The sequence below is a fragment of the Balaenoptera acutorostrata genome, chromosome 2 (genome assembly GCF_949987535.1).
Source record: "Balaenoptera acutorostrata chromosome 2, mBalAcu1.1, whole genome shotgun sequence".
Taxonomy (NCBI): domain Eukaryota; kingdom Metazoa; phylum Chordata; class Mammalia; order Artiodactyla; family Balaenopteridae; genus Balaenoptera; species Balaenoptera acutorostrata.
Window position 1 is genome coordinate 181,558,689 of NC_080065.1, and position 15,517 is coordinate 181,574,205.

The 15,517-nt window shown below is 49.2% G+C and overlaps 1 protein-coding gene across 1 annotated transcript in view; it reads right to left on the reverse strand.

The window, feature by feature from the left end:
- Positions 1–1,018: 1,018 nt before the first annotated feature.
- ACSBG2 (acyl-CoA synthetase bubblegum family member 2) overlaps positions 1,019–15,517 on the reverse strand; it is a 30,050-nt gene continuing 15,551 nt past the window's right edge. The window contains exons 7-13 of the mRNA XM_007169105.2: positions 12,071–12,247; positions 7,465–7,646; positions 7,099–7,332; positions 4,891–5,108; positions 2,909–3,048; positions 2,574–2,820; positions 1,019–1,092 (exon numbers count right to left, since the gene is read on the reverse strand). Coding sequence (XP_007169167.2) covers positions 1,019–1,092; positions 2,574–2,820; positions 2,909–3,048; positions 4,891–5,108; positions 7,099–7,332; positions 7,465–7,646; positions 12,071–12,247 — 1,272 coding nt within the window. The remainder of the gene's footprint in view (positions 1,093–2,573; positions 2,821–2,908; positions 3,049–4,890; positions 5,109–7,098; positions 7,333–7,464; positions 7,647–12,070; positions 12,248–15,517) is intronic.

A 15,517-nucleotide genomic window follows, 5' to 3' on the forward strand; every position in this document is an offset into this window, starting at 1 on the left:
TTTATTATTTATGGCTGTGTTGGGTCTTCGTTCCTGTGCGAGGGCTTTCTCCAGTTGCGGCAAGTGGGGGCCACTCTTCATCGCGGTGCGCGGGCCTCTCACTATCGCGGCCTCTCTTGTTGCGGAGCACAGGCTCCAGACGCGCAGGCTCAATAATTGTGGCTCACGGGCCCAGTTGCTCCGCCGCATATGGGATCTTCCCAGACCAGGGCTCGAACCTGTGTCCCCTGCATTGGCAGGCAGATTCTCAACCACTGCGCCACCAGGGAAGCCCTGTTGTTTTTTTTTTTAATAAATTTATTTATTTATTTTTGGCTGCGTTGGGTCTTTGTTGCTGCGCACAGGCTTTCTCTAGTTGCAGTGAGCGGGGGCTACTCTTCGTTGAGGTGTGCGGGCTTCTCGTCGCAGTGGCTTCTCTTGTTGCGGAGCACGGGCTCTAGGCGTGCAGGCTTCAGTAGCTGTGGCACGCGGGCTCAGTAGTTGTGGCTTGCGGGCTCAGTAGTTGTGGCTCACGGGCTTAGTTGCTCTGTGGCATGTGTGATCTTCCTGGACCAGGGCTCAAACCCGTGTCCCCTGCATTGGCAGGTGGATTCTTAACCACTGCGCCACCAGGGAAGTCCCCCACCCACAGTTTTTGACAAAAGGGCTTCTCCAGATAAGCCACAATGAAACCTTTGGTCATTTCACCAAAAGCTCTGGTCCTGGATGGGAAGGCTGCCCTGCCCCCTCTACGAGACAAGTGGAAAAGGCAGGAAGAACAGCTAACAGAGTTGGCGGCCGAGCAGGAGGGAGTTTGCATGCCCTGCCGGGACCCAGGTAGAGCGTTAGTTGAGGGCAGACACTACCTAGAAGCCGCGGCAGCCGCGCATGGGTGCGTGTGTGCACGAGACCTCTGCGGTTCTGCTCAGGGACCTACCTGCCGCTCGGGGGAGACCAGCTGTGTTGGACTAATCTGAGGCACAGCCCAGCGAAGCCGGTCTCGCCATCGGGGCAGCCGGGAGCAGCTCTGCCAATGACGTCACTGATAGAAGTTGTCGATTTGCTTTTTGTATTTCTGTATTATGAAATGTCTTTTAATCTTTGTCGTTGGACCTGCCGAGAAAGGAGAAACCAGTTCAGACGTGGGGATGCAATAAGAGTCCACGTGCCCCGGGCGTGACCAGGAGACAGGGTCTCATGGCTGGGGCCGGGCTGGTGGCTGGCTGTGCCCTTGACTTCCTGGGGGCACCCCCTTTGCCATCCGCCGGGATGAGAGGACCCCTCTCCGCCCCCGCCTTGTCCTTGGGCCGCGGTGAGGATTCCGTGAGCTGGCAGGTGGAGAGCGCAGTGAGCTCTGTGCCTGACAGGGATGCTGCACCCAACCACGGAGGGACACCCCCCGACCCCCCGATTTTATAGGTGAGGCTCAGGGCCAGCTGCTCCAAGGTCACCCAGCAAGTGCATGGCGGGGCGAACGCTCCAACTTGAGACTTCTTTCATCCACAGCCCAGGATGCCCTGTAGGCTCCGGTCACCAGGGGGTGTGGGCTTCCCTCCAGGTGTCCTAGACACACACAAACACACCCCCGACCCTGGATCGCATTTCCAACTCGTAAATAAAAAGACCAGGGTTCGGAGGGACAAGTCACTACTCCATGTGGCGGGCACAGGATTTGAACCCAGGTTGTTGAAAGCTGCACGCTTGCCATGCTCCCAGCTCCCTGCGGTCCACGCTGTGGAAGTACAGCTGAGTGCTGAAAGCAAGCCCCTGGGGGGACCTCAGGGGAAGGCAAGACCCCCCCACCCCGACCCCTCCCCTCTCGGCGGGGAGACAGGCAAAGCTAAACTAATATGTAGGGTAGTTTCAGGCTCTGACGTATTAGGGAAGCAAGGAGACAGGGCAGTACAGTAGGTGTGACGGTGGACTGTAGGGTCAGTGTGTTGGGGGGATGGCAAGCTGCTTTAGCCGGGATGGTCAGGGAAGGCTGCTCTCAGGAAGTGGCCTTTAGGGTGAGACCTGGACAATGAGAAGGAGCCTTTCGGGCAAAGAATTGAGGGGGAAGAGCAGTCCGGGCAGAGGGAGCAGCAGGTGCAAAGGCCCTGGGGAGAAGGGGCTGCACGCGTGTGTGTGTGCGTGTGTGTGCGCACGCACGTGTGCGTGTGTCTGCGTGTGCGTTTGTGTGTGTGTGTGCGTGCGTGTGTGCGTGTGTGTGCGTGTGTGTGCGTGTGTGCATGTGTCTGTGTGTGCGTGTGTGCGTGTGTGTCTGTGTGTGCGTGTGCGTGTGTGCGTGTGTGTGCGCGTGTGTCTGTGTGCGTGTGTGTGCGTGTGCGTGTGCGTGTGCGTGTGTGTGTGTGTGTGCGTGTGTGTGTGTGCGTGTGTGTGTGTGTGTGTGCGTGTGTGTGTGTGTGGCCGGGGGGAGCTGGACACCAGTTAGCTGGAGGCGGCCGCATCCCCCTCCCGGTCCACGGCTGGTCCCACAGACACTCTGACTCCCAGAAAAAAAGACGCGTCTCCTCAGAGCCCACAGTGGCCCTGGACACTAGCAAGGGACCAGCCTCCAAGTTTCAAGGCCACCGGCTCTCCAGGCCACTCACCTAGCTCCCCGCCACTGATGGAAAAGTCCTTCTCCAAGATGACCCACTTCTGAATCTTCTGCGCGTCGGAGATGGCACGCTGATTCACGGCATTTATGCCTTTCTGGATGGCCGTGTAGACCAAGGGGTCTCGCAGCTCCAAGATCTCGGACACGGTGGATGCCTGGCTGCCTGCATCCCGGCAGAACCTGATGGCCTCCCAGGTCAGTCTGTCCAGCGGCTCTCCAGTCGTCTTGTCGACCTCACACTGCCCCGAGACACCCCTGTCACAACGCCTATCACCCGTCTCTGAGGACCAAGAAGCGGATCCCTCCCGCCTAGAACACCCCCGTTACCTTCAGCGTCAGGAGGACACCTAGAAACTTGGCCTTATCTCCCACTAACATGGCGTTACTGATGATGGGAATCTTCTCCTTAACCAGGTTCTCGATGGGAATGGGGGCCACATTCTCGCCGCCAGCAGTGATGATAATTTCTGAAACAAAGCATGGCTGGGGGTGGGTTCAACCATGACAGTCCAAAAGCCCTGCCCCTCTGTGGATCAGAGGGGACAGAGGTTGGCACCAATGACCACTCACCTAGAAAACCCCAGAAGCAGAGGAGGACCTCTGCCCATGGCCAGGACTCTCTCTCTGTCCTTCTCCAGGCCGCAGACCCAAAGTCACTCTGCCCTTCATCCCCCATCTTCAAATTTCCATTAAGCATCCAAGTCCTGGGCATTCCACTTGGACAGCGTCTTACGAACTCCTTGCCTGTTTCTTGGTCCCCCATACCCTGCTCCAGGCCCTCCAGCATGTCTTGCTTGGAAGATAGTCAGGTGCTTCTGACCACACCCTGTCTCTCTGGTTCCTCCTTTTCCCATCGTTTGACAACTCCCAAAGACCCTAAGTCCACGCTCTACCTGGGGGGGTGTGTAGCATCCCTAATTTTGGCAAGCTCTAAAAGAGTTGTGTCACTTTCTCTCGCTGCCTCTGAAATTCTTCAAGAGCCCCTCCTCCTGCCCCAGACACAATCTTTACTTGTTCTTTCATCCTGGGATGCTTGCTACTTCCTGTGCCACCCACCCAAACTCTCTCCCTCCCATCCCATGATCTCACAGTCACCCTCGCTGAGGTCGTTACAGCACTAGTAATAATCAGTTTGATCCCATAATGGACATCTCTGATATCGTCTGCCCAGTGACGACTCCTTTGGGTTTCTTTAGGGAGCTACTCTCCATCTTTATGTGGTTTTGGGGGAGGGTGAGCATGTGACCAGGTCTGACCAGTCGGCATATTCCATCCTCTACAGTGATTCATTCTGAGATGTGATAGTGACCCAAGAAGATCCAGCGAGAATCAGGCCTAAAACTTGCCGACACTGTTGGGAATAATACACTCTTACTCATCCCTTGGGTGTTAGGATGAACCTAGACTGTTGGCAGCCATCTAGTCATCAAGTTGGAAAAGGCTCTTTAAGAATGGCATCAACACAGAGGACGACAGCATGGTAACAGAAGGATAAAGAGATTCCTTGTGATGTCATTTTGGCACCTGGATCCAGCCATGCCGGAAGCATGACCTTTTGGACTTTGCTGGTTTTGAGCCAATAGCATCACTTTTTCACTGAAACCTGCTTAAGAAGGGTTTTCTGTTGCTTATCATGGAAATAATGCTAACATAGCCCTCTTGTTGTATAGGTACTGCCTATGTCAGGCTCCATGCCAAATGGTCTCCCTCAGAGGTTGGTAAACTCCAGCCTGTGGGCTAAATCCCACCTTCCGCCTGTTTTTGTATGGCCACGAGCTAAAAAGGGCTTTCACAATTTTTAATGGTCGGAAGGAAATCCAAAGAATAATAATATCCGTGACACGTGAAAATCCTGTGACATTTGTGTTGGCAAACAGCCATGACCATCGGTCTGCACATCGTCTGCTGCTGCTTTTGTACCACAACGGCCAAGTGGAGCAGCTACGACAGAGACCCTGTGTCCTGCAAATCCAGAATATTTACGCATGGGCCCTTTATGGGAAAAGTTGACTGATCCCTGTTCTACATCATTTCATTTAATCCTCACTGAATCGTTACAACTCTGTAGTTATCGTTATCCTCAAATGGCAGGGGAGGGAACAGAGGTTTCAGGCCCAGAATGGGCTTGTTTTCTGGCTCCGTCCTGCCGAGGGCCAAATGCTGGGCACAGGGACAGAGCTGGGGTGCGCGGACTGGGGTGTCCCTGTACATCAGTGTGACCCCGCCCCCTGAAAGGCGGGGCCTGGGAGCCTTCAACATTCAAGGTGAGCCTGCTCACAGGAGGCCCCTGCGGAGCCCGGCCCCAGTACCTTTGATGCGGCCCGTGATAAAGAGGAAGCCCTGGTTGTCCACGCGGCCCAGGTCCCCAGAGTGGAGCCAGCCCTCCTCGTCGATGGCCTCCACGGTCGCGTCCTCCCTCTCCAGGTAGCCCATGAAGACGTGCCGGCCCCAGAGGCAGATTTCCCCAACGCCGTCCTTGGTCTGCTGGTACAGCATGTTCTTACACCCAGTCATGACTTTGCCAGAACTGCCAGGGCACAGGAGGGAGGAAATCTGAGGCTCGGGGAGACGAGGTAACCCACCCAGGTCGGCCTGGGTCTGTGGCCCAGGCTCCTAACACTCTGCTCAGCTGGCCTGGGCTGGAAGCTGCTGCTGCTGCACCCTCCCCAGGGCCCGGTGGGCATGAGAGGTGTTGGCTGAGTGGAGGGAGGGCTTGTTCAATCAGGTGAGCCAACTTCCCAAACACTTGGTGAACTGGGAAACGCAGCAGAGTTGTAGATTGTTTTATTATTATTATTTTCGGGAATTAAAAAAAAATTTTTATTGGAGTATAGTTGTTAGTTTCAGGTGTACAGCAAAGTGAATCTAGATTGTTTTTATCTTCACATAAATGGGAGGACAAAGTGCTCCCGGGTTAAAAACAGCAACAGGGAAGTCCCCTGTGGTCCAGTGGTTAGCACTCCATGCTTTCACTGCCGAGGGCCCCGGTTCAATCCCTGGTCAGGGAACTAAGATCCCACAAGCCGCATGGCATGGCCAAAAAAAAAAGGAAGCAACAAAACCCCCTCTAGAAAACAGGTATGTCGACCTGAACGCAATGACCAGGACAGCTGATTTTAAGTAAATCAACCAACCAGAATCTCTTTAGAGGTTAAAGTTACTTCCGCAAGACAGAATAGCACCAGCTGATATCTGGATTTTCGTGAGATTCCTTTCACTAGTGATACTACTCGGGAGGGTGGTTTTAAGATGCAGAAAAGGAAGTATTTTCTTACTGCCTTGCTGAGGTCTTTTTTACTGGCAGTTAGAAGGGCCAGTGGTTTTAGGGTTAAGTGTAGGTATTCCCTTAGTAAGAGGAAAAGGAAGGCAGGCCTGTGAAGCTTAACATTTATAAAGAGCCTCCTTACGACCTCCATTAAAAGCTTTTCTAGGGAGACTTCCCCAGTGGTCGAGTGGTTAAGACTCCACCGCAGGGGACGCGGGTTCGATCCCTGGTTGGGGAACTGAGATCCCACATGTCGCGTGGCTAAAAAAAAAAAAAAAAATCTAACTTGATTTCCATGTTTATCAACAAGCTATCTCATTTCCAGGATCTACAAGAGGTGCTTTCTGAACACCAGAACTTAAGAATTAAGATTAAATCTTTAAAAAAAAAAAAAAAAGCTTTCCTAGGAATATGGAAAAACTCAGAAGCTATACAAGTTTCATGAGTTCAACCAGGTAAAGATAAAAAAATTCTGCACAGCGAAAAACACTCTTTAAGGAAGGACCACTCTTTGGTTTTGGAAGAAAACTCCAGTGGGCATTTGGGTTCTGCAGGAAACAGACCCAGATGGGATTATGGACTGGAGAAGGGGAGATAACTGATGTGCAAGGTAAAGTAAGAGGCAGGAGATGGTTTTGCCAGATTGGGAAGACTGAATTTAGTTTTTTTGCTAAGTTCAGAGGCAGCCAGAACTCGGCCGAGCATGAGAGGAGAGCCAGCCTTGCCATATGGCGGCAGGGCGGGGGTCAGGGAGGGGCACAACCAGGAGGCCCTGTGGAGGAGCACGGTTCTCAGACTCCACGTGGAGCTTGGCTTGGATGTTCTCACTGTGTCAGTATCACCGGGCTCCATCCTGCAGCCCGAGGTGAGCTGAGCTTGGGAGAAAGCCAGGAGGGGCCTGGGGACGTGTTTGAGAGAAAGCGCCATGGAGATGAACGGTCCCGAGGTCTAGGGAGGTGAACCTTGGGTGAGTGAGCCTGGGGTGGGCCGTCTGGAGGCAGAGCTCGCAAATGACAAATAGGGAGAGTCCATAGAATGTTTGAGAGCCCTTCCCCTTTGTCCATGGGCTCTCGGACAAACTGGGGCTTCCCACGGTCACGAAAATTTGGGACTTGGAGGCTGGTGAACAGGGGTCATTCTGGAGACACCAAGTCAGGATTCATCTTAGCCCAGAGGCCTGTCCACCCTCCCATCTTCATCCCTTTGACCCCGCGTGGCTGGAGGACCGGGAGTCTGCCCGGGAGGCCAGTACCTTAGAATCCTGTAGTTCTCTGGGCTGGACGTGGAATGGGGTCCTGAGCTTTCACTCATACCGTACGCCTCACCTATAGGTATGTCCAGACTTAGAAAGAACTCAGCAGTCTCTTGGTTGAGGGGTGCGGCCCCGCTGATAAAAATGCGGCAGCGATCCAGGCCAAGGGAATTCTTGATTTTGGTGAACACGAGGGCCTTTGCCATGCGGTAGCTCATGGGAGTGTCACGTCCCCTATGAACATGAAAGCCAAGGAGAGCTCTATAGCCATGGGGCCACAAGGGGGCTAATGGGACCCAGCTGGAGAAGGCTGAGCCCCCTCACCCGCTGCCCTCCACGCCTGGCCCCGCTGGGCCCGCCACTTACCCTCGCATCCTTTCTGAGTTGACCTTGAAGCCAATATTTCTTGCCCACGAAAACACCTTTCTCCTCAAGCTTGAAGATTTGCCAACAGTTTCCTTTATCTTCTCATGCATCTTTTCCCAAATTCGGGGCACCCCCAGGAAGGCGGTAGGCTTTACCTCCTGCAGAGTGTTGACCAAAGTGCCCTGCAGGGCGCAGAGCTGGGTTAGCCACACCTGCAACCCAGATGTCCATCTCTCCTCAGCCGCTCAGCTCACCCTGGTCCAATAAGCCAAGAGCTCCTCAGCTCAGCTCAGCTCTTGGCTTATTGGACCAGGGTGAGCTCCTGACCCAAGGGAGCCAATCCATTGGCTGGCCAGTGGCCAATCAGATTATCATGCTCTCTCTGGGCATTTGGTAGAGAGCACAGACTGGTAAAATGTTTTTGGAAGGCAGCGTGACAGTATTATTAACATTTTAAATGCAACTTGGCAGCTTCACTTCTGTGGGTGACAGAATTCAGCTGAATGAAAGATCAGGTACACAGAGAAGCACATGTGAGATATTCTTTGTGCATCATTTGTAACAGGATGGAAACAGACTTCGTGGCCAATGATGGGGGATTGGCTAAAGAAACTGTGGCCCAAGAATGCAGTGGAGTATTATGCAAGATTCTCCCCCAAATTGATCTATAGGTTCAATGTAATCCCTATCAAAAATAGGCAAGCTATTTCATACAAATTGACAAGCTGATCTTAAGATTTATATGGAAATGCAGAGGATCTGGAATAACCAAAGCAATTTTGAAAAAGAAGAACAAAATCAGAGAACTTATTACCTGATTTTGAAACTTATTATAAAGTAGGGTGATCAACTGTCCTGATTTGCCCAGAACTGGAGGCGTTCCTGGAATGTAGGATTTTCACTTATGAAACCGGGAAAGTCCCAGGTAAACAGGGACAAGGTAGTCATACTACCATAAAGCCGGAAAAATAAAGTCAGTGTAGTTTTGATGTAAGGATAGACATAAAGTTCAGTGGAACAAAACTGAAAATCTGGAGATGAATCTTCACATTTATGATCAATTGACATTCAATAAAAGTGCCAAGGCAATTTAGTGCAGGAAAGGATATCTGTATACAAACAAACAAACAAGAGCTTAGCTAACTTAGAGCCTTCTTGCCAAACACAAAAATTACCTCAAAATGGATCACAGACCTAAAAGTAAGAGCTAAATCTAAAAGCCCTCCAGAAGAACACATAGAAGAAAATCTCTGTGACCTTGGAGTAGGCAGTGATTTCTTACAAATGATGCCAGAAGCATGGAAGAAAAAAAATCAATAAATTGTAGAGTTAACATTGATTAGAGGTAAACACGTTTTGCTTTTCAAAAGACACTAGTAAGAAAATGAGAAGACAAGCCACGGAACTGGGAGAAAGTATTTGCAAATCATATATTTGATAAAGGATTTGTAAAAAGAACCCTTAACGTTCAACAATAAGAAGATACACAACCAGATTTTTAAATGGTTAAAAATTTGATCAGACATTTTTCCAAAGAAGATATACAAACGGCCAATAAGCACAGGAAAAGTTGCTCACCACCATTAATCATTTGAGAAATGCAAATTAATATGGGAGATACCACTTTGCATCTACTAGGATGGCAATAATAATAATAAAAAAAAAACAAGTGTTGGTGAGGATGTGGAGAAATTGGACCTCTCGTACACTTTTGGTTGGGAATGTAAAATGACACAGCCACTTTGAAAACAGTCTGGCAGTTGCTTACGATATTAAGCCAGGGTCCAGTGGTTAAGACTCTGCACTTCCACTGCAGGGGGCATGGGTTTGATCCCTGGTGGGGGAACTAAGATCCCACGTGCCGCGCGTTGCAGCCAAAAAAAAAAAAAAAAAAAAAAAAATGTTAAGACAGCTTTGTTACCTGGTGGACAATTTTAAATTTTTTGACAATATTAGGGATTGCTAAGGATATTGGAGACTGGGAACTTCTCAGGCACTGTAGGCGAGTGTGTATACATTATGTTTTCAGCCAGAAAATAAAGTATTCATTTACTGAGTGTCTAATGGGTCTCAGACACTGAGCATGGGGGATGTGACAGTGACCGAAAGGGGTCAAGGAGATATTTAAGCAGGGAACTAAATGACATGGAGGAGACAGCCATGTGAAGAACAGGAGAATGAGCCCTCTGGAAGGAATTACAAAGGCCCTAAGACTTAGCCTAGGGGAGATTATCCTGGATTATCCAGGTGGGTCCAGTGTCATCACAGGGGTCCTTATAAGAGGGAAGCAGGAGGATCAGAGAGGTGTGACAGTGGGAGCAGAGGTAGGGGGGTGTGTGTGTGTGTGTGTGTGTGTGTGTGTGTGTGTAAGAGAGAGAGAGATTTGAAGATGCTATGTGCTCCTGGCTTTGAAAATGGAGGAAGAGGCCACAAGCCAAGGAACATAGGCAGCCTCTAGAAGCTAAAAAAAGGCAGGGAAACCAATTCTCCCCAAGAGCTTCCAGAAAGAACACAGTCCTGCTCATGTCTTGGTTTTATCCCATTGAGACCCATTTTAGACTTCTGACCTCCAGAACCGTGGGGTAATAAATTTATGTTGTTTTAAGCCCCTAAGTTTTGTGGTCATTTGTTCCAGCAATCATAGGAAGCAAACACGGAGAATGTAGCTGAGGAAAGTGCAGAGTTCTTTTCTGGCTCTGTTAAGTCTACAAGGTCAGGACATACAAGAATTCTTTCACTTACTTAACATGAAAAACCTACCAAAGATGAACTCCAGCTAAATGAAGAGGTAACCCCCCAAAAAAGAACACAAGGACCTTAGAAAACAGAGGATTCAGCACAGGAGTGGGAGGAAGGGATATCCCTGCATGACAGCTTGTAGAAGCTGCTGTTGATGTCCTCTTCAGATCTCTAATGGTCCACAGCTTCCCTCTTCTTCAGAGAACTGCCCTTATTCAGAAATGCCTGGGAAGTTATGCACCCGCATGAGTGCATAAGCCTATAGCCAGCGGCTCTCTGAGATGGGGGTACAGAAGCCCGGACCCCTTGCCTCAAAGCAGTACAACTGTGGTGCCATTCATGCTTCAGAGATTCCCACGGGATTGGTTTGCGTAAGGGCCATTCCGCTTACATGCCAGCCGAACCTACATCCTCTCTTCTCCCCTTGCCGTATCTTGCTCCCCTTGCTCCCTTACAGTTTTCACCTGAGAGACCCTACTCAATTAATTACAAAAATCTCCATCCCATCTCAGGTTCTGCTTCTAGGGGGCCCAATCTAGGACAACTTAAAACAACAACCAGTCCTACTCGGGGGAAAATAACGCAGTAGGTATTAGAACATTTGGAAAATCCTGATAAGCATGTGACAGTTGAGATGGAGCAACTGTGGACAGGTGTACAGAAAACTTCCACCAAACTGGAAAAGAAAGGCAACTGTTAACTCTGGGGAAAACAAAAGGTTGTACCAGACAAGATATGTAATCATGTAGTAAACTACATGGCTCCGTTAACTAAGAAGTCTTTTCACTGAGAGGATGGGAAAAGGGGAAGCAGGTGAAGATGGGTGTGTAAGAGGATTAAATCCTTGCCTACTGCAATAGAAAAGTAAGAGATAATATTTAAAAGTGCATGAATCAAGAAAATTATTACATATTTTTAAAAAACTGGAGGTAAATGCCAAAAGAAATCTCTTGAAAATTCTAGAGAGTTTGCCTCTGGAGGGTGGTTAGGACACTGCTGTTTTTCAGAAGAGGTCCAAAATCCCTTATCTCAAACCCTTGGGGCCAGATGTGTTCTGGAATTTAGAATAATCTGGCCTTCAGAAAGGTAATATGGTGCTCATTTCATATAGAGGCCTATACATATCCCTAAGCCAAAGTGGCCGCCTTCTCCTGAAAAAGCCCTCCTGACTCTCACTTTCCCCTGAGCTCCTCTTACACAGCAGAAATCGAAAAAAGCCCCTTCTGCTTCTTTTTTTATCTTCCCCTTTTGCAATTCTATGAGAATAAATCTCAATGAGACAGAGAATTGTAACCAAAATCGTCAGTACTACAGTTACAGATATTGCCAAGATGAGTTTGTTCTTATAGCCATATCCTGGAACTTCTTTTGTGAGCTCACTTGACTCCTGCTCTTTCTGCTCACTCTGGGCTTCTGTGCTCTCACTGATATGAATCCCATGGTGGTGTCTTGGCAAGCCAGCTGAAATCCTTCACGTTAATATTTCTGCAGATACACATATTCCCAATAAGTGGGATAAAAATGAAGACTCCAAATAGCTTCACATCAGTTCAGGTCATATTTTACTGCCAAAAACGTTTGGTTTGGGGAGCATTTTGGAGTTGGGAATACTGACTTAAAAAAAAACTACACATGTACACACACGTTCTGCTTTCAGTACCATTCACATCTTAGTCTTAGGTTGTTCAGTATACAGTCTGCACAACCATGGACACCATGACTTGGATAAAGATAAAAACTAAAAGAAGGTGGTTGACTGTTTCAAATGCTGCTGACTGGGAGCATTAGATGAGGATGGAGAAGGAACCCCCAGATCTGGGACTTGAAGGAACCATCCACTCCTCCGGGCTGCCCTTGGCCTTCATACCTTGAGTGCATCTGGTTGAGCAAAGTAGACGAAAGCCCCGACCTTCATGGGTATCCAGACATCCATCATCTGAGCTGCGATGTGGCTGAGAGGAAGGTAGCTGACCACCACCTCCTGCTTCTCAGGAGCATAAGCCAGATTGAAGTCCCTCGCCACCGACCCCGCCGTCCACGTGATCTAGAACACAAATCGAGCTTACAATCCAATATGATTCAGCGTGCCTCATCCTTGCCCGAGGGCCATTTAAATGCAATTATCTAACAAACACAAAGCACCTGCTTAGGCACCACTCTTATACTTTACAAACATTGAGTCACTTAGTCCTCATCTTAACACACTGGGGTTGATAACTGCGATTCTCCCCATCTTACAGATGGGGAACCAGAAGCACAGAGAGGTTCACTGACTCGCCTGGGGATGGAAGGAGCAGTAAAATTCGATGGAAAGCTTTGGGGGATTACCAGACGCCCTAGGATCCAGCAACAGACCCTAGAGTCAGAATGTCTATCGGGGATAGTCAGAAATCTGAAGGATTCAGTAAGTGTCCCAGAATCAAATCCTGACTCCACCATTTACTAGCTGTGTGACCATGGGCTATTTGCTTAAAAATCCTTTGCAACCTGTATTTGCTCATCTGTAAAAGGGGCACAGAGGTTCCTCGTGCCCAACATAAAACTATAAAACCAACACTGTCCAACAAACGAAAAGGCCACCCATAATCCCGTGGCATTAATACCCCAACAATTAGTATGTTAATGTTTTTCTTTCTCCGGTGCATACCTTGATGGAAAGTTTTAGCATACCTATGATTTTGCAATCTATATTTTTTTACTGGTGTCATAAGTCTCTGGCAAACAGTCGCCTCGTTAATGCAGCCACACGGGCCTCTGCACTGTTCCTCCAACACATCAGGCAAGGTCCCGCCTCAGGGCCTTTGCATGGGCTGTTCCCGCTGCCTGGGATGGGCATCCTCTAGCTGTCTCCACAACTGACTCCTCAGACGTTATATTCTGGTTAAATGTTGCTTCCTTACGGAAGTAGTCTCACATCACCTGAACTGAAGTTTCCAGCATCTGTCTAATCCTCTACGTACTACTTGCCATAATCTGAGTGGTTTTATTTGTTCATTCCCTGTCTGTCTTCCCGAGGGCCACCATTGGGTCTGTTTTGCTCAAAGCTGTTTTCCCAGCACATAGTAGGTGCCCAGTAAATTTTTGTTGAATGAATGAATGAATGAGGAAAGAGAAGTTACATTTAAGTGTAATGAAATATGCAAAGCACTCGCTCTGTAGTAAGCCTTCAAGATTTGTCCCTCTTCTTTGGGCCTCAGGATGAAGGGATTTTTCTTATACACCCATAAGCACTGTCACCCACAGTGACCCAAGGAACCCAGCGCCCATTTGTTGAGAAAAGGGGCTAGGTGTGTGTAGACCGTGATTTACAGTGGTTTAGACACTCCTGGGTTCAGATCCTGGCTCAGACCTTTCTATGCTCTCTGACCTTGTGCAAGTCATTTCCCCTCTCTGAGCCTCAGTTTCCCAGTCTCTGAAAGGGGTTAATGACACATCTTACCTTGTGGGGTTTCTGTTAGGGGTTAGTGTGTTTATCTCAGCATGGCATAGTACCCTGTAAACGGGAGAAGCTTTGAGCTGTTGACCTATGTTGAGAACATGGGACTGGCTTTGACTTCCTGCTGTAAAGATGACGATTATGATTTAAAAAATAATAGCGGACAGGGATTATTTTTTAATCCCAATGTGCCAGGCGTTGCTCTGAGCATCTTATGTCTATGTGGTAGGTTAAAGACAACTGCAAATTCTCTGCCACCCCTGCCATTCAGAGCTGGAGTCTGTTTTCCTTTCCCTTCACAGGGCTGGTCTGGTGACTGGTTTTGACCCACAGAGTGGAGCACCGTGTAAACTTCTGACATTGAGTCCTAATAGACTGCAGCTTCTGCCTTTGTGTCAGGGCATGCTTGCCCTCAGGGGAGCCAGCGCCACGTTGAGAAGTTTGACAGCCTCGATGCCTCCATGCTGTGAGGAAACCCAAGCCCCATGAAACACGTGAGTGAAGCCCTGCTTGGACCTGCCAGCCCAGCCTGGGCACCAGCTGAATACAGCTGAGTGACCCCAGCTGACACTATGTAGGGCAGAAAAGACACTTTGCCAAGGCCTGCCCAAATTCCAGACCCAGAAATAACACACTCTTGTTGTTTTAAGTTGCTAAGTTCTAGAACGGTTTGTTACACGGCAGTAGCTAACTGACACAGTATAGGAAATAATTTTACCTTCATAGCAACTCTGAGAGGTAGCAACCATTCTTGTCTCCCTTTTACAGATGGGCAAACCGAAGCCCAGAGAAGTTAAGGAAATCTTCTCAGGTCACATAGTTAGCAAGTGGGGGAGCCAGGATGCAGATCCAGGCAGACTTGCTCCAGGGGCTCAGCTTTTGTCTGCCCTCTGCGTGGACGTGATCTCACTAGACACGAAGCCACTGGGAGCGTGGACGCTGGCCAGGGTTGGGTGGGGGCCTCCTCAGACTCCGTTCATTCAGTCCACGAAATGGATTGAATCCTCCTGTGCACCAAGCACTGGGGACACAGCAGTGAACCAGACAGACAGCCCCTGCCCTCAAGGAGCTGTTGTTCATGATAGACACGTGACCGTATAATATGGCAGTGTAAGAAAAAACAGTAGCCAAATAGGGCTTGGGGGCTAATGGGATGGTTTATTTTTCTTTGCTATTTTAAACGTGGAAGTCAGGGAGGGCATCACAGAGGCGGTAACTTTTGAGCAGGGACCCGGAGGAGGTGAAGGAGCAAGTCATGTGGGTCTCTGGGAAATAGTATTCCATGTAGAGGGAACAGCCAGTGCAAACGCCAGAGTGTGCCACCAGCTATTAAGCTGGGCTGGTGGGGAAAGCCCTTATAAAGTAGAAGCGCTTCATTTTAAAACTAGCAGTCTTTCTGACTCACAGAGGGGAGTGTGTTGGGTGCATGTCCTGCCAGACACTTTCCTGCTTTTAAAACTTACGCACGTGTACATCACTCGCTGCCGTTTTTCAGTTTTTAACAAAATCGCGTCGTGCTCTGTGTACTATTCTTCAACCAGCTTTAACATATTTGTAACGATCGCATCTTTGGACATTTTTACACCTTAGCCCCATAGACCTACAGTGTAGTTGAAAATGTGGACTGTGGCGCCTGCCTGCCTGGGTTTCGGCTCCTGGCTCTGCCACGCTGCTTGCTGTGTGACCTGGGTCCAGCAGCTTAAACTCTCTGGGCTTCAGTTTTCTCATCTGTAGAAACAGCGTCCGCCTGATAGAATGGATACAATCATAGAATCGCTGCAAGGATTTACAAAGTGTAAAACTCTCAGGACGGCCCCTGGCCCCATAGTAAGTGTGCAACAGAAATGAACCGTCACTGTCTTTCTTGTTCTTTAAAAA